Source organism: Haemaphysalis longicornis, unplaced genomic scaffold (assembly GCF_048455015.1).
Source record: "Haemaphysalis longicornis isolate Haplotype H1 unplaced genomic scaffold, Haemaphysalis longicornis Haplotype H1 scaffold_1, whole genome shotgun sequence".
Classification (NCBI taxonomy): Eukaryota; Metazoa; Arthropoda; class Arachnida; order Ixodida; family Ixodidae; genus Haemaphysalis; species Haemaphysalis longicornis.
In genome coordinates, this window is record NW_027526203.1 from 395,982,338 (window position 1) to 396,002,037 (window position 19,700).

Sequence of the window (19,700 nt, forward strand, 5' to 3'; positions counted from 1 at the left end):
AATGCTATCATGGCGTTCCATTATAGATAACAGGATCTGTCACATGATGATACGCCACAACAACATGAATTATACCAAGAAAATAATGAAAAGGTTCTATGCAGGTTTACACTCTACCAGAGTTAGACGAGGAAACAGCATTGAGATTGGGTCTCGGGTCTCGAAGTTCCACCAGTAACAAGAGACGAGGTGGAAAAGTCCCTCAAGGGAATGAAGAGAGGCAACGCCCCACGTGATGTCGAATTAACCGCGGATCTACGAAAGGTGCAATTCCCGCTTACGACTGATGGGAAGGAAGCTTAGGGACGTACTCAGCGTCTAAAAAGAAAACTTATATTTGCCCAACGAGCCACGAAAAGACTGATTGGAATAACGCTCCGAGATGACAGACAGGCGCCTGGGATTAGGCAGGGAATTCGAGTGGAAGACACACCTGCAATGCGGAGAAGTGACCACCTGTGGATCACCAGCGTAACTGAGAGGCTACCGACAGACGAGACTAGAAGTAGGAGCGAACCGATAACTCGGCGAGGGACGAAATAACCGAAATATGGCGGGAAAAAATGTGTTCCAACAGCGCCGGAGAGGATCTTTCGGAAGTCGTAGACAAATCTTTGGGCAAGGAAGTGGCCTCCGTTCGATGCCAACATGTCTACAAGAACACTTGCCTTTGTGAGTAGCGGCCTCAGGTCAGAGCTAACATTTTGACAAGGGGACTTTATCAAGGCATCCAAAGCTCTGTTATTTATATATCCACGCATTTATACAGACACGTATACCGCCGGCGTGTAGTAACGAGTTTCTGCGCGAAGCCGCGGGTGTGGGACTGTTCGCCGTGGTACCGTAGCTCTCGCGTATGGTGCGCCTCATAGTCCATCGTAGCTAGCTTAGCAGCGAACATGTACCGGAGCTAAAAAGGAGGTAGCTATATATCGTCACTCGTGACTCGCTTAAAAAGTAACTAAGACTGTGAATCGCTGTTGGGTATCGAAGGAACTAGTTACTATAACTTAAGAGTAACGAGTTACTTCGACAACCAAACTAGGCAAATAATGCCCTTGCAGGTTTTGTTGTTCTGTACCGCAGCATCATCACTACGGCAAGCGCACGTTGTGTCACTGGAACAGTAACTGCTTATGATAAGAGTTTCCGTCGGCGGAGTTCCCGCGTATTCTTAAAAAGGCATGTCCGGCCACGCTGCAAAGCCACTCTGCTGAAGCGCTTGAAGGAATGTCGGGGACGAGTTTCGGGGACGAGTTTAAAGAGCTGCTCATGGATCGTCGGGAATGGAGAAACAACCCAAACCCAGGTAGTGATCTCGGATCTATATCCTTTGGAGTACTAATGTGCTGGGGAAATATTTTGTAGCTTCAAGCTGAATCAAGATATAAAGTTTTGTGCTCTTGTTCGCCTTCTCTGTAACTACGTTCTTAGTTTAGAGCTTCGGTAGTCCACTTTAATCGTTTTAAAATCGTGCTAGTTTCAGGCAGAAGTACGGGTTAAATAAAGAAGTTCTATCATGCACAATTCACACGTTTTACTTACAAGTAACTAAATCCTTTACTAGGTCTACGCAGTAACAAAAATGCGTTACTCGTTCTTTCTCACACAAAATAACTCAGTCGTTACTTCGTTACTCAGAAGGTAACTAAATACAGACAACGCGGTACTTAAACATAATATTTCTCGGTTGTTGAACGCACGCACGCACGCACGCACGCATACGCGCGCACGCACGCACGCATGCACACAATGCACACACGTGCACATACACACTCAGCACACGCAGTGTCGTATGTATCCCTTCATAGAGACATAAATGACAGATGCTTATATGTGAGATTTCCGTTCCCACTCTGATTTTCTACAAATATGAACGCTTCAGTAAATCCACAGGACGGAAAACCAAGCGCAGGGGCGCACACACAAGCACAGTACAAATCCTCCATAAGTAGCCCACTAAGTAACGCACCCTGCATTAAATGGCACATATAGGAGCTTCCGTAAACGCAAATATCAAATTTCAAATTTAGAGGTTTAACGCTCCAAAGTTTAACTCTCCGAAGCTACCCCGGTGCTATGAGGCGCACCGTTCGACCACCCGGGGATCTTTCCGTGTGCCTTAATGTCGACGCGCGGGCGTTTTCACTTTTCGCCGGCACTGACGGCCGCCGCGGCCGGGATCGAACCTGCTACCTTAGGCTCAGCAGTGCAACGCTTTAGCCACTCAGCAACCACGGCAGGTAAACACAAATAAGAATTGAATCCCTCCCCCCCCCCCCCCTTCCATTTCTTTGAGCATTACGGTCATGTAGCAACTGTGACAACGATAACCCGGTGAACCCATGCGGTACCAGAGCCTCGCTGTCATCCTTCGTTCGCGGCATCCGAAGACCGAGCCCGCTGCACAGTGACATCAGAATGGAACATGTCACGCGGCGCAGCGCCGAGGCGCAGTGCGACGCTTCCAACCGGCAAGCGGCGGTGGTTGCATTTATGCTCGAAACAGGCGTAAGCGTACGAACCGAGTGACGACGCCATCGAGACGCTATCCGCTCGTGGGCTGTTGACAAGGGATGCGCGATCCGATGCGTCACACGTGCCGGCTGTTCATTCAGTACTGGCGCGCATACTGCCGCGGTCGCCTGGCGGCTTGTTGGGAAATCCCACGTGCCCAGACTACAGCGCCTCCGCGCTTTCCTCGTACGCGCCGGGGGCTCGGTTGCTGCCAAGGTTGAAGCATGACGTCGGCCGGCAAGGGCTCGCCGGAAGGGTCACTACTGCGCACGGAGAGGCTTTCCCTTTGCGCGCCGCATCCGACACTTGGCAGCTTGCGTAGAGCGGTATAAACAAGTAATCATGCAGGACTCCGCTAACATAGTGTGCGCGCAGTCGTGAAGCGACCCGAGCGGTTCGGTGGCTAAGGCGTGCTGCTGCAGAGCACAAGGACACGGCTTCGATAGACCGTCACGGCGAATGCATTTCTGATGGAGGCGAAATCCGAATGGTTATTGGATGTATTGTTCACGCTTCGCTTTTACGCAGCGCACGAGAGCGACTTACGAGCGTTGACTCGCGACTCCGTGTGTCGAGATTTCAGCGCACGTTAAACATCAGCCCGTTGTCTAAATTAATCCGTATATTTCCGTACGGAAATTAATCCGTAAATTAATCCGGGCATTCGCTTTGTTTTCTATCCCTGGGATGATATGTGCACTTTTGCCTGCAACAGGCACCAATGTGATGATGATGGCCGTGTCGCGACTCCCAAGAGGCTTCAACTGTCACGCTTACTATGTCACTATATTGGCGTGGCTAACAGCCCTGCTTGTGACGGGTATGCCACTGAAGAGGTGACTAACACTTCTTGGGCCACTGTGCCCGTTTCACAAAGCAGACAAGGCAGCACATCTCAACCACACCCAATTTCAGGTCACAGGCACTGCCCGTCGTATACCCCAAAGGCTAATGTGCGCAGGGACAACACGTAAGGCGTCAATGGCGTTCTGCATATTGCTAAATGTACCTACGCAGATGCCCGTTTTCATTTAATACGAATGATCGGCCACGTCATTCGTCGCGTTTGCACACTTGGCCACTTCGATCGGTCATTCCGGAGCATTGTGGTAAAGGCTTTAGCAGATGTGGAAGAAAGTATTACGTATCATAAGAACCCTGTGGAATCCGGTAACAGAACAGTGGAAACGAAACAAAACAAAAAAGAAGTAAAGCGGGTAGGCATGCTGATTATGGAGACATGGGTGTGGGGTTTGTTGTGTCTTTAGAGTTTTTCGCAGACCTCGACGCGTCTGGAACTCTGAACAAAGACTGCCTCATATTCGCACCATGCAAACGCATATCTTGGAGATATATAGCTTATAAATATAGCCTGGTGTCCCTTGCTATAAAACATAACATTTAATTCTGTGCTCGAGAAACCGCTCTTGCCTCTGGGAAATCCCGGCAGATAAAATAAACACGTATTTGGCTGGTTGCGTATCAGCGCCCAAGTCCACAAGAAAAGGCGGTACTACACGTATACACCCCCGGTAGCTATCTGTGAAAAGCACCTGTAATTATTTTTATATAGTGATAACCTGCCAATTCCCTTATATCGTGATTGTTTCGTTTTGTTGTCATTTATTTTTAATGTCGTCGAAGGTACGACGTTGTGTCCCCACCCCTCTCGTCCGATGTTGCCCCGAGTACCGAATACGCGTCGCCGCTGCCTTCAGGACATCGCTATTGCGGGGCCGGCCACCATCAATGAAGTCATCCTCAACCGCGTCGGCAAGCACTTCACTGTCCAGTGTCATCGCATCGTTCATCTTCATCGCAGTCGTCTCTTCCCCACGGCCTCGACCGGTACGGTCACCCTTAACCGAGGGGGATATGTCACAAGAAGAAGTTGGACTATCATGCATAGAACTATGTTTACTTTTGTGCGAAGCAGATGACGAACAGTGTTACACAGCCGTGCTCGCGCCAAGATGGCCGACACCCATTAAATCCACCTCATCATCTACCATGGCTCCCGTAGCCTTCGTATTGACGTCACGTAACAGTATGTACCGTCATATTGTTGAGAAACCAAAACTAGTTTACAGCGAAAATTGCAGCAAAAAAAGGCAGCAAAAAAAGTCCTCGGTGGCATTTAGCCAATGCGCATTGCAAATGGGTGTTCAACGGTTCAAAGTGCAGTCCCGCAACTGAGATACACTAAAGGATTCGAACATCCTAGGACAGCTCCGGAACTGTAGCCGAATGCTCACATGTACGTATAGGACATGAATTCGCGAGAATCTGAATAGAACGCGCGAGATTGAGGCCCCATTAATTTAGTCTTAGCGGCTGGTCCATTGCTTTTGTTCATAGAAATAAAGTCGGCGTTTAACACTGGCTTTGTATTTGTGCGGGTACAAATGATGCCAGACCCACGTGCTAGAGAGCTGCTAAATACTGTCGTGCGGATCTGCGCAAGTGTCGTCCCAGCACACGTCACTAAATGAGCGGGAGATTAGCGCGGGGGAAACGATACTTTTGAACGCACTATTACTCGGCGCTAAATCATAGAAGCTTACCGGTAAGATTATCAGCGTGAGCTATACCACTGAAACGTTAACCTGATGAAGAAATTAGAAACTGCCTACGTGCCCGTTTAAACCACTGTTTTCGAGGCCATTTGAGTTTCGTCTTAAAACATTTCAACGCGGCCAACCGCATTGCACGATACGATACAAGGAACTGCTCAAACGAAGTTAAGAGGGACCCTGTGCCTTGGTGGGGACAGACAATTACCACGATGTCGTCAGTGGTTCACCCAAAGGTCCCGTCGATACGTTGGGTGTGCCTGCCCACTTGATGGAGCGGTCCGCAGTTTGCACAAGCAGGATTGATCCTTGATTGATTGTGGGGTTTAACGCGCCGACGCAACGCAGGCGATGAGGCGCGCCGTAGTGGAGGGCTCCGGATTAATTTTGACCACCTGGGGATCTTTATCGTGCGCCGAAATCTCGTACACACGGGCGTTTTTGCTTTTCGCCTCCATCAGAAAAGCGGCCGCCGCGGCCGGGAAACGAACCCGTGACCTCGTGCTCAGCAGCGCAACGCCTTCCACCGCGGCGGGTAGGATTGATCCTACCCGTCCAGGAAAGGTGTGCTATGTTCCTAGTTACCTTAATGGTTGGTCATAAGCACACAGAAAGCGTTCGCCCAGCCGCGTGATTCCCTTATCTCGACTCGCGTCTTTCTCCACCCAACGCTTTGAGCAGCAAAAGGAAGCTACGAAACATCGTCCCATCGAGCTCCCCTTTTAGGTGAGCAGGTTGGTCCTTGCTTCAAACGATCTTTTCTTATCGCCTTCCAGACATCACCTCCCATTATCCCGCCACCAGCAGCGACAATCAAAAGATTTAGAGGTGCAAAATTTCCGTATGCATGAATGGTTCTTTTTCGAACAATGTTGACAATTTCAATTAAACAACGTGCAGTTGTGTGTACCATAAAGGCACGTTAGTGGGATTAATCAATTTGACTAACGTAAATTATACACCCTCAAAATAATTTAGTACTGCTATGTTCGCAACACACCATGTTATCTCAGTGCACGGGTAGCCATCGTGCCCGCAGAACCTGTCGGCACTGCACTTTTAGTCTGCTTCTGCACCAGTTCTGTACCTATACCTTCCTTTCTGAGAGTGAAGACGAAGCGTACGACGCGGTCTGCGCTCGCTCACAGAGCCATCAAATCGAACAGCCAGGTGCTGACGCAGCGAGCTGCATACATTGTTGCACCTCAGGTAAAAACATAGCACACATAAAACGCTCTCTCGGGACGCGAAAGTAGCTAAGGCGAGTAGTTAGATTCCGACTTTTGCCGTCCCTTTCGTGTGAAATACTTCATGGCAACACTATTTTTCTTTGTATTCGTTAGCTGAAACTATGCAATACCAATTTTATCATTGCGGGCAAAAACAGGAAAAACCCAGTTTTCGCCCCCAATTCCCGCTTTCTTCTTTTTTGAGAGAGAGTCTCCCATCTGTGGCCTGACTGGTCACATTGTGATGTAGCGAATCAGAATATAGGTGAGATTTTTTTCGAATTTCAACATCCCTCAAGGCACCCATGCATGAAGACACGCGTTTTCCGCAGTTTAGGCTACTGCTATCACTGGGGGACCTTTGCAACCCTGCCAAATAGAGCGGGGTAATTTCAAAGCGGCCTAAGTCAAGGTGGCTACAGGAAAGATAGCAAATCAGGGCGGCAATGCCGTTTCCTGGTGCACTACGCAACAGTGCCTGGGAGGGAGCCGGAGGCCGTGTTACGATTTTTCGATAAAGGCAGCAGCGTGCACCTATACCGACGGAGGGTTACGTCTCGACCAAGGTTGCGCCGGAGGACGTTTCGATGTATACACCAGTAGCTTGCGCGTTCACGGAGCTTGTCGCACGCTGTGGCTCCCAGTATATTGAATGCAATCAGACACCATTGCTCATAACGTTCAAGCTATTCCCATCAGCCGCTATTTTTCTAGTGCAGGTACAAAGCTTTCGTCCCAATCCCTGAGTGTGAAACTATGAAAAAATTTTAAAAAATAAATACCCTTTATTTCAATGAATTACATGCTCCGTCGCCGGTTAATCTATCTTCTCCGTCATGCCGTAACATATGGGCATGTTGCGTGCGGTCGCGGCAAAACACGGTGAATTCTCTGTTTACTTCCCTGATGACATCGATGAGAGAAGTACGCTAGTGCCCACGCACTGCACGTTTTTCATGGGTGGAACCTGCGAGTACTTTTCGGTTTATCATTGAGGATGTTTGAGCTAATCGGCTTCCCACCGTCATCCGCGGGCCTCATTTACCTCATGCTAATTTCAGATGCTTCTCGACGTACGCAGTTACATTGAAAAAAAAATGTTTTTTAACTCGTGGGCGACATTTTGATACCAGCGCGCAGCTGCACACAATGTCGTTCTTTCATGCTTCTAGTGGCGTTTCTTTCTCTGTCTTTGCAGTGGTGGCCTATGTCACCATTTTGTGCAGATGCAAAGCTACGTATCGCGTGCGCTTCAAGCTCGGTGCATTTAATGAGCGCTCCATTACCTTGAAAGCCTCGCATCGACTGGATTTGGAAGGGTGCTGTGCACCCTTCCAAATCCAGTCAGGGTCGAAACGATTGTGCGGTTGCAGCGAGCCGTGGCGTTGTCCACAGGAGTTGCGGTGAACGCGGCCGCGTTTGCACGCCCTGCTGAATGACAGGGGACTTACGCATATTAAAGCAATTTACGTAACTGCCCACAAGTCCAAGTGAACATCTAGGTTCAACAATGCTTTTATGCGTACGAAAATAAACTTTTCTTTGAGTAATCTTACCGTCTCGCCATCGGAAGCAACATGCATGTATTCCACCAGAATGCCTGTAGTTTCACAACCACCGTTATTGGGACGGCAGTCAGGTCTCTGTGACGACGCGCTGTGAAGTTGATTTATACGGCTGTCTTTACTTCACGGGCCCGTCTCTCCGCGACCTCATAAGCGCCGACATGGTTGTTCACGGTCAGCACGAACTGAAAGCCTCAGCACGCACGCAGTCAGGTCAACATGGCTTGGCTCAGTGGCTAAGGCGTTGCGCTGCTGAGCACGAGGTCGCGGGTTCGATTCCCGGCCGCGGCGGCCGCTTTTCCGGTGGAGGTGAAAAGCAAGAACGCCCGTGTGTACGAGATTTCGGCGCACGTTAAAGATCCCCTGGTGGTCAAAATTAATCCGGAGCCCTCCACTACGACGTGCCTCATCACTTGCGTTGCGTCGGCGCGTTAAACCCTACAATCAATCAATCAATCAATCAATCAATCAATGGTATGCATTAGTCATGCATCAGCAGCGTGCCGCGAAATTAAGCAGCCGTATTACGAACGGAGTACCTCAATATGCTTTCCTGCCACTGTTCATGGCATACTGGGGGTTCGTGAATTTGCAATATAACCGGAATATCCGAATGGGCACACGCATATACGTATAGGATTCGTCGCAAATTAAACAAATGTCGTCAAAAGACGATAGTCTTTATCGGCTATTTCGAAGTAAATGCCTCCCTTCGCTTTGCCGCTCACCTCTCGTGTTGTTCCTCTTGCGTCGCGCTCCTCCCAAGGTGAAGACGCCAAAGGTTTGCTTAAATCATTTTAAATTTCCCGCGTTCCACTGCTCCAAACCGGGTGTCTCGATGCGAACGCTGCTGTACGGCGGAGACGCGCGTTAATCGAGGCGCCCTACTTCAACGTTTATAGAACCGCGTTTCCCTACTCCACGTGCGTTGCAAGCAGAACGTGGAACCTATCTAGTGGAACCTTGCGTAACTGTTGCCGGTTGATTTCTTAAAATGGCGCAAGAAGCTATAGTGGCGCGGGCGACAGTAGGCGACGGCGAAGTGAATTCTTTTTCTGCAGTTGATGAAGTATTTAATTTCGCAAAAGCAAACATGTTTGATTTTTTTATAAAGGAACACTGCAAATATCACTTCTGTATTGATTTGCTGTCTCATATTTGCGTAATGTCTTGTTCTTCTTCAACAATGTTGACAAGTATGAACCTTACACCGGACATAGACGGGTAGATTTAGCTGTGACTATATAAGACTAATGGGCAGGCATTGTTTTGCTTTGGCCGGGTGGCTGAATCGAGTCACAGACAGACAGACGGACAGACATACAGACATACAGACAGACCAAAATTTCTGGGTTTAAGGAGCCCAAGAAAGACTATCGTCTTTAATAAGTCTAGCAGGTCTGAATAAGTCGTCAGCATTCCACTGCCACATTCTTGGTGCCTCTGATGCAATGACGTACCCTTTCAAGATTTGCATGCGGTCAGCATGCTTGTGCATACTTTAAAATTTCATATGCGAAGCATGCCTCCTGAAGAACTCCGGTAGTTCTTTTTTTTTTTTAGTCGCGTTTTTCGAAGCCGCTTCCAACTCGCGAGGAACCGCCTTCCCTTGCAAAAGTAATTTCTGTCATTGCAAAGAGCACGAACACAACGCATACGTTGGCAAAAAAGGCCTCCCCAACCGACTATCAGCGGTGGCCCGGCTCACAATTGTCAGCGTTGTTTAGCGCAAAGAAAACTTAGGTCATGTTTGAGATAACCGAAGATACCGGGGTCTTTTTAATTAAAAATGCACTTAGGATTGATTTAAACTAAAGAAATAAAAAGTTCTGGGCTCTTCTGCATGAGGCAAAATCGCTGTTACCAACTAACTTGTGAGGAAGGGCGTATGCAATCAATCATGAAACAGTGAAAACTGTGTTGTTCGTTCAACCTAGGTTGTTGTTGTTTCATTTTTAACAGCGAAGCTGTTAGCCTCTCGTTGGTCGGAAAATTTCGTATCGTACACAAAAAACCCAGGCAGCACCCAGCAGTTTTCGCCCAAGACGCCGAGCGCATGCGTCAGGATAATCAGGTGTGCAGCATAGAGCTCGCTCAGTATTCGTGTAAAGAAAAAACCACAAAACAAGCACCGGAACCGCGTGATGGATAAGGCGCCGGTGTGGGAACTCCCCCTCTACCCCCGCCCCCAATGTGTGCGGGTGAATGTTAGGTTTGCAGCTGCTCTCGAAAGGGGAGGGTGGCTGACGTCATTTGAGGTATAGCGCATGCATCAGGCTGGGCAGGGCCCAGCAATTCTCGCCCAAGACGCCGAGAACATGCGGCAGAACCCAGCATTTGCCGCCAGAGAAGCCGAGTGCAAGCGACAAGATAACATGCTAGATAACATGCTAGATAACATGCAAGATAACATGCTAGAGGTTTGCTCAAGTCAATTTAAATTTACCGCGTTCCACTGCTCGAAGTCCGGTGTATGGCGGAGACGCGCGTGAATCAAGGCACCCTACTACAACGTTTATATAACCACGTTGCCCTACTCCACGAGCGTTTCAAGCGGAACGTGGAACGTATCTACTGGAACGTTTCATTGCTGTTGCCGTTTGATTTCTTAAACTCCACCAGGAGCTATAGTAGCGCGGGCAACAGCAGGCGACGGTTTTATGCAATTGATGTAATATTTCATTTGCTATCGCAAAAACCAAGCATCCATATTTTTTTTATAAAGGAACACTGCAAATATCACTTGTGTATTGATTTTGTGCCTTATATTTGCGTAATGTCTTGTTCTTATTCAACAATGTTGACAAGTGTGAACATTAACACCGGACTGAGACGTTTAGATTTGGCTGTGGGTATATAAGACTATTGCGCAGATTCTGTTTCCCTTTGGCCGAGTGCCTGAATCGAGTCACAGACAGACAGACAGACAGACCAAAATTTCTACGTTTAAGTAGCCCAAGAAAGACTATCGTCTTTTAAAAAATTTCTAGGACAGTTAATTGATTCTTATGAGGTGAATGAATTGGAGTTTTGCGCTATGTCTTCGAGTTTCTCTGCAGAGTATCTGTGGTAAACTGGCATAAAAAGCCACCTTTTTCTACTGCCGAGGTTGCCGCTGCCGGCGACGCAGGTGTTTCAGACTCCATATCGGGACGGCCCGTACTGCCGCGCAGAGCGACCTGGCTCGATGGTGACTGTTGCGCCGCTGGGGGAGACCAGCGAAACGCACGCTTGTTGACGCTTCGTTGCCGCAGGACGCCGAAGGGTGGTCGGAACCACCGCCGCATTCTCCGCTTTCCCCCTGGCCCTGCGCAAGCCCACGCGTTACCTAGCGGCGCGCGCTCCTCAACGCGAAGCACGCGCTATGGAACGCGTCGCAGCCAATGCGCATGCCCAGGCTTTGCTTAGCGGCTGGCATCGCTTGTGTTTTATGAATAGAAGCACGCGCCATGAAACGTATCGTAGTCAGTGGAAAGATTGGCAGCCGCGTCGCTGCTACAGATGCCGGACGCCGGCATTCTCGCTCAGTGGGTCAGTGGGTTTTTGCATTACAACTTCGTCAAAAGAGAAAGCGGACATGCAAAACTAGAGGCGCTATGTTCGATAAAAACAACGCTTCCAGCATTAAAAACAATTGCGGTGTTTGGTTTTGGATTGCGTTGGCTCGAGGTGGACGTTCTGAACAGGAAAACAAAGAAAATGTACTATTTTTTTATTTTTTTTTTCGGTAATCTAGTATTTGAACAAGCCAAGAGCAGCGTTCAAAGCGTTGAAGCACCACGAGGCCACCTTTATGCAGTGTATACCTAAACTGTTCTGACGCGCAGACCAGGGAGACAGATGTTCATGGAGATTAGCAAAGCTGCTGAGGAAGATTCACAGGTGAGAGTTGCATTAACGCGTAAAAACAGCTGCCCAAGTCGTTTTTGATCTGAGGATACGACACAGCCGCTTCCGAAAGGTATCTCTGGAATAGTGGCGTTCGCTGTAGCCTTATACTAATTAACAGCACTCGTATTCCCTTAGAGCGTTTAAGGATCTCAGCTAGATAAACCAGCAGCGCTGTAACTACTGCATAGAAGCCGGGTCGGCAGTCCGAAATTTATTTTATCGTTTAATTAAATAGTGCTCTGATCAATAAATGGGACCATGGCAAGAGAATTGCACAGCACCTAAGCTTTGGCCCACTCGTCCGTGCTCATCGCCTCACGTAAAAACCGGCGTTGAATAATTCAAAGGAAACTACTTTTGACTGCAACTTTTGCGCAAAATGTTCAGTCCGAGAAAATTGCCTTTCTTGGGCAGCACGCAGCTGTCGTGTACATTTAAGTCCACATAAAACAGGCATTTGTGGCATATACTGCAGTGATCGAGTGGGATTGCATTGCAATTGATTGGGAGAGTACGTAAATACACTTCCAACTAAACCCTTTAGGCCGGATTTACCACAATGGGCCTGAATGGGACCAATCATTGCACTCAACGAGCAAGGCAAACCAATGACGCGTATCAGCCTACGACTTGACCCCTGAAGTGCCTTCTGCGCTTATAGGCAATGTAAGGGGGATTCTTTGTAGCGCGTCATGCAACAGCGCAAATCATTTTTTTTTTTGGTGGAAATCGTATGACCCGCCTCCTCATTCGTCACAAGTGTTCCATTGCATGCAGGGATTTGTTATCCCCGTGCGTAAATGTAGCTAAACAGGCACTTTGATTTCTTTGATATACTTTGATCTCTAAAAAAAGCTACCTGCCATTTCGCATGAAACGGCTAAGTTCACTCAGCCGTTGCATTGCAAATTATTGAGCCAGTGAACGGCAAACCAGTACCACTTCTTTTTATGTAGCGAAAGTCGTAGCAAATAATTTGTTTTATTTGACCATTGTACTCACGACGCAGGAAAACACGCTATTTATAGTATGTCTGCAAAGCGTTACTACAAAATAAAAATACCAATATAAAATTACATCAACCTAAGCAAAAGTTTCGTGAAGTCGTCGAAAAGTGAGAAAAAAATACCGGGTTTTTTCATATGCAACCGGTATTTACATACGCTTAAAGCGAATCGTGCGTACAACGCGGAATTGCAAAATTACAGTGAAATCTGCATAAAGTATGCAGCTACATTGAAACGCCCCAAAATTGCAGGCATGGGTCTGTCGGGAGAGATTTAAGACTGTTCGGATGCTTTTATCCCCTCCCACCCTCCCTGTATTCCACACGTAGTAAGCAGCATCATGGGCCGGGCAGGCGCAAATAATAGAGAACGATAATTAGGCTCAGGCATTGTTTTCGGCCATTGCTTTCAGACTCCGTGCGGACAGTCTTAACGGCACGATGCGTGTCAATTCGAAGAACGCCAAGAGTAAACGCCACAATAAGGGCTCTGTTGACGTAAGCAACGAAGTGACTTGTTGCCACGCAGCTGTGGGGCTTCTGCCATTGCAACCCCGGTTACCACGAAAACCCCTAAGCTAGCATTAGCCGGTTATATTTAATGACGCAACGCGATTTGCCCGACCTGTTGTGGCAAGACAAAGAAAAAAAAAACGCAGCGGCACTTTCGGCTTGTTGTTATGGCAAGTGGGCGTGAATTCAAGGCCATTAGCAGCGATTTATTCTGGGTAACCGTATAGGTCGCTGAACCCTCCAGTGCACGCCTCGCCCGCCGGTCAAGCGGTAGTTCGTCTTGCAATAAGTTTGGGGAGGCAGTAAACATTTAAATTAAGAAAGTACGGAATTAAACGTGTCTAAACCGTGGAATTAACCTAATTGTATCAGAAGTTTTATGACATTTGTGTCATGTTGTATCTCTGTATTCGAGATGCAGAAACTAATGAGAAAAGATCCCAGGACGCGGGTTCGATCCCTGCCGCGGTGGACGTTTTTCGGGCGGATGTGAAATACGAAAACGCACGTGCGCCTAGATTTCGGCACGCGGTAAAGATTCGCGGGCGGCAGAAATGAATCCGGAGCACTTCGTTACGGCGCACCTCATATCCCAGATGTAGGTTAGGCGCGTAAAACATTTTGAAGTTTGAAATTAAAGGATTGTAATACCTTGATACATAATAAACACCACTCATTACGTGCTAAAGCAAGTTTGTCTATGACGGTTTGGTTTTGTTGAGCCTTTCGTTTTTAAATTATCAGTACGCGTAAGTGGTCACCAGTCATTGTGTAAACTAATTTGGTTTCAATATTATGCCACGTACAATGAATCGCAGCCATTAACGGATATTCCTGTTTTATTGGCGAGGTAGTGAGCAGATTGCTCTCTGCACAGGCTTAACGGCACCCCTGGTACTGTTACTGAAAAGATGGCAGGTATATTATGACTGTGGTCTGTGCATGTTTTTATCAGGTGAAATGCAAACAACCCAGTGTTCCTGAACAAACCGCATCCGTACACTCCTACGCACCTCAGGTAAAACGGATCAGTCTGGCATATACGCGCGCGCGCACATATTCCCTGTTCAGACTTCTTTTTCTGTGCAGCAAAAGCCACATACACCTTCAACAAATAATTGGCAGCGACCAACTAGCTCCCTTACCCCCTACCCGCGTGCCGTGTGACGAGCAACAACAGACTCTGTCTGGCTTGTGCGACAGAGAAGCCTTCCAGCTTTTCTGACCGGGAGCCAGCCCTCGAGCTGCATTTTGCCGCTGTTTTTTTCTCGGCTACCTTTATCTTTCTTTTAATGGAAACGCGAAAGCAAGCAAGCAAGAAAGAAACAGGAAGGAAAAAAAGTTTTGTTCCCGGTTGAAAATTGGATACAACGAGAGAGAGAGAGAGAGAGAGAGAGAGAGAGAGAGAGAGAGAGAGAGAGAGAGAGAGAGAGAGAAACTGTATCGGAGTGTACCCATTCGGTATAAGCGGGAGAAACGAGACGTGCGTATGGGCTCCTGATAAATTTCAAGGATAACACCGGATGCGGTAAAAATGGGAAGTGGAGCCATCTTTTTTTATCATGGATATCAAGACGCTTACTCGGAGCAAATATCCCCGAGCTAGTGAAAGGCTAAGCCTGCTAGCAGCTACACCCCATCCACCGATCAGCGGGTGGGTACAACACATAGGCGCGATGTGGCTGATTGCTTGATTGCCTGATAGCCAGTGTGATCGCCTGATAATCCACTCGGGACCAGGCGCTATCGGCCGGGAGCGGTGGGCAAGGGAGCGGTCGTCAACATTTGGCCGTCGACCGGAATACATACTCTTGGCAACTCTCCCTGTATAATGCAGGTACATTGATCGTGTCGTTAGATTGGGCATATAACCTCTATCAAAAGCTCCTGTGAGACCAAACGCACAGAAATAAAATTTTGGTGGCCACTTGTAACCAACCTAAAACGCCTACATGAGACAGATAAAATCATTGCGAAAGTCCTAATAATAACATTTATGAGAGAGAAACCTTGCACCACATCAAGGCACCGCTTTTTTTCGTTCAAAGCGTACCGACAATCGAATTGATCAGGGCGTCTGGCTACCACGTACACCCCGGACTAACCATGCAAGGCCACTAAATATTCTTCCCTGCACTGGGTGCCGATGTTTGGCAGTTATTCATAGCACGAGTCATGATGTGCCTAGCTAACGCCAAATAGGGAACATGAGGGGTGGGGGTGAGGTGCAAGGCAGTGAGCCTGTTCAGGATATGTTTATTCGCTCACCCTGACCGACGTGGCACTGTATAACGTGCCAGCCTTTATGTCTCCCAATAGATATCGAACTAGATGAGCCTCTGACCAGTCCTAACTGCAACTTCAATCGACTCGGGCGACAGGAATGGGTAGGAAAGTTCTCGAACTCTATCAAGGGAAGCATTGTACCTATGCCAGGCAATGACTGGGCACACTCATAAAGCTTAGCACGCAACTCCGCTGCTAGGCGTCACAATTACTGTTTCGCTATCTACCCAAATAAAAATGTGCAAGTTAGAGTTCCTCACGCAAGATCGCCGTCACAGTTCACGCACGTTCACTGCGTGCAGTTTGGCTCGCTATAGAAGTTGAGTAAATATAATACCTAACGGGGTATCCCTGATTCTAATTTTCAACATGTGTAAATGGCGAACTTCTCGCAGCTCTTCATGCAGAACGGATAGTTCACACGCATCGCCCGTAAGGCGCTAGAACACTATTTTTATGCACAAATCACGTGGCATTTAGGTATACTCTCTTTATTTCTTTTTTTTCTAAGTAGAATATATTCCCCCATTGCCGTTCGTGCAAGATTCGGCTTTATGAATTCCCTACTTGTGTTCATCTTGGGGTAGATTCTTCCTTTTAAACTGCTATAACCTATGCTTCGAGCCTCCTAAAGCTTATGACCATGTTCCCACCATCGACAAATAGCTTTCAATTCATATTTTAATCTATCGAAGGTCTCGTCATTAGCTCCTTTCAGTATACATAGCCATCGCTAAGTATAAAATGAACATCCGTGGAGGTCTTCTCTGGTGTTCCACGCGGCTCAATCGTTGGGCATCTTTTGTTTTTAATCTTTATTAACGACATCCCTGCATGGCGTCATTTAATCTACAGTCATCTTCTTCGCAGGCGACTGCGCACTTCATCATCGCACACTTTCCAGTGCTGACCAAATAATTACACAGAACGACTTAAAAATAGTGCACTGCTGCTCCAGACGGCTGATACAGAAAAATTAAATGCAAACCCGTGCAAGTATGGGGCGAGCGCCCGAAATCCACTATTCGCGCTCTGTTAATTCAGTTTTCCAAAGTCGGGTTGAATCATACATACCGTTATCTTGGGGCCATCATACAGAGTAAACTGACGTGGTCTCCTCGTCACGGCTAAACCATGGTTTTCTTGTAGCCTATGAAACATACACTTGTACGAAACTTGATACGTATGAGCAATTTAGAGTCGCCATAAAATTACCCAATTACGCCCCCAATTCAAAATCATGCTGCTAGATTTATTACCTCTAAATGTCATCCCCCCACCTAAGCATCACCACCATTAAATCACCCTTTCTCCCGCCCACCCAGTTACTGCTCTGCAACACTTCTAGATTTTGCGTCTTGCGTAAATTATGCTTCCACTTCTATGGTTTAGGCGTTAAAGGGACTCTGTAACTCTGACGATAAACACTCTGTCTTTCGCGTTTGGAAGTACTGGGAAAGCTACAGTTATCACCGTCCGGGAGCGGCACTGCGTGATTTGCTTGTCGCAGCAGATGCGCCTTCCATTTCTGTTTTGCTTTTTTTTTTGCCTTTTTTTTTAATGTGGCTATGGAATGCGTTCATTGCTGCAACTGAAGGAAGGTCGGCGAATAACCGCTACATCGCTGTTCTGACGTAGTTGTAGCGGTCGAAAAACGCCGAGACCGGGAAAGAGAGAAAAATGTTTTGAGCAAGTTTCCAAGTTATCTGATGGGCATAGAGCAGCAATTTTAGATGCAAAGCATCTCTTAGTCGACCCGCCGTCGTCCGGCGTCCGCACCTCTCCCCCTGCACTATATAAAAAAGAAATAGTTAGCGGCGCCCGGTTTCGGTCCCACGACTCTCTGGCAGCAACGGGAGGTACGTGGCGCTCTTCCCACTGCGCTACAAAACCGCGACAGGAGCAAGTGCTACGAACGCCCCTTATGTCCTTGACTCATTCAAACTGCGTCAAGAAGCTACTGATACAACGAAGGCACGTGAAGCTGAACGTCAACGGAAACGACGAACTGAAAACTTTAGAGGAGGATGTTGAATTTCTCGTGGCAAAGCTGTGGCGGGAAGCGCCACGCGCCCTGCAGCTCAACCAGAGAAGAGGACGGAGAGGGTGGGCAGCGGGGTAGGAGCGTGAGCACGCAATAAAGAAAGACGAGAACCAGGAGGTGTTCGATCATGTAACGCGGGTGTCGCTCTCTTCGCTGTCTCTACATTTCTCTACATTTCTCTACATTTCTCTGTCTCTACATGGGGTTTCACACTACGTTCCCATTCGTGCTCCGATAAATGAAACAACATAACGGCAACACAATGGAACCTACACGGAACCCCCATGATGCTTCGCATCTTCCTCATGGTTCCCCACGGGAAGATGGTGTAATTTTTTTGGCTGAGGTGCTTTGCGACCCCCTAATCTAAGCACCGGATGTGCTGGTTGTCTACGTTCTGCAAGCGTTTAACATTTAGAGAAAAGTTGAAAAAAAAATGTTGCAGGGTCCATTAAGGTGCCTTTTCCGCCTGCCCGAACATCGCGGCTCCTCTTTGACTCTCCGAAAGTACATCACTTAAACAACTCAACTATATTCACAAATATTTCTCGCCCACTGCCATTTAAGACTGAAGCAAACTGCCTCAGTGAAACGTGAATGAACAAAATGCTTCGAAATACACAAAATAGTTCGACCCATTCCACCCCACTCGTTAACAGCTTTGCTCTGATCTAGTGACCTGTCCTGTACTTCGTTCGTGCGCTTGTCTCACGTACGTGGACACCTTTAACGTGGGCCATTGCGTTCCACTGCCGAATTTTGTATTTATACCCAGCACCCTTATGTACTGCACCACAAGAGGCCTTTACGGGCTAATAAGGGATGACGACCATGGCGACGTCCGTTTACGGCGAAGTGCACAACGTAGTATGTCGGCTGGCTTTCTGCCACAGCTCAGGTAGCTGTGGCGCGGGAATAATCAGGTGCTGGCACGTGGAGCACGCAACGAACAGGTGGAATAAATAATTGATGTTTAATGCACCGATACAACATCTGGGCCATGAGTAGGGTACCGAATTTTCGGTTTTCATTTTTTGCAAATTCGTCATACCCCCCCCCCCTTTTTTTTTTTGCTACTGTCCATGCATAATCAAGCATCTTTGCCTGTTTTTTTTTTCTTTTTTCATTGGCAGCAGCTTCCTTTAATCTAATGGAACTATTCTTTACTGACTTCAGTTGCTTTGTATTATATATGTATTTCTGATATTCTTTTGCCTCATTTACTTATACAGCCATTCCAAACAAAATCAATGCAGCCAATGACCAATGTAGCCATTCAGAAAACCAAAACAGAAAAAAAGTCGGACATATTCTAATCCAAAATTGCGTTCACATGAAAACCATGACTGCTAACAGCCAAAAGTTAAAGTAAAAAATGCACTCAATATTTTATCTTATTTTCTTTTTCTGAAGAATAGCGCTGCAAGGGGAATGCCACCAAGGGGACGACACAATCCAAGCACCAATAAGCGGCGCACTGGAATTTAAACGATAGCAATATCGTACTATACAGTTTCCATATCGTATCGTACTGCACTAGTTTTCAGTCGAGTACAACTCTTGTAACAAACATTGATCGACAGCCCCTGTAACCGTCGTTCCCGCATCAGATCTCAACACAGAGATCTCTAGACAAACTAAAGACAGAAAGAAAAAAAAATGCGAGGAGCCATTCTACTCCATGAAAGTGGATGGTCAGCGAAGATGTATATAAACAACAGAAATCCTCGGCTCTCAATTATTTCCGAGAGGATAGAACGATGCTGCCAACAAATGGATCGATGTGGTTTACGGACAAGAGAAATAATTCTAATCTCCACCGTATACACAACCCCGAAGAAACCCAGTGCTGACATCGAACACTTCGTGCACCCGCACTTTGCCCGGTTAAAAAAAAAAACGTGATCAATATGTGATAGTCGTCGGTGAGTTTAGTGTGCAAGTATCGAAACCTGACAATAAGCGGTTCATCCAGTTCATGTCGGAAGAGCTTGGATAAGAGGCCGGCATTCGTATGCTGAGTGGAGTCTTCATTAATTCTTGGCCAATCCCCCACAAGTGTATAAGTGGCATGTG

At 47.4% G+C, this 19,700-nt stretch overlaps 1 protein-coding gene across 2 annotated transcripts in view; it reads right to left on the bottom strand.

Moving 5' to 3' along the window:
* LOC144155329 ((Lyso)-N-acylphosphatidylethanolamine lipase-like) overlaps window positions 1–19,700 on the bottom strand; it is a 115,754-nt gene that overhangs the window by 79,534 nt on the left and 16,520 nt on the right. Inside the window, exon 1 of one of the 2 annotated variants that reach the window (XM_077686684.1) lies at window positions 2,526–2,683. The exons of the other annotated variant lie outside the window; for it this stretch is intronic. Coding sequence (XP_077542810.1) covers window positions 2,526–2,541 — 16 coding nt within the window. The 5' untranslated portion in view covers window positions 2,542–2,683. Of the gene's footprint in view, window positions 1–2,525; window positions 2,684–19,700 lie in introns of those variants that run through there. 2 annotated transcript variants of the gene reach the window in all.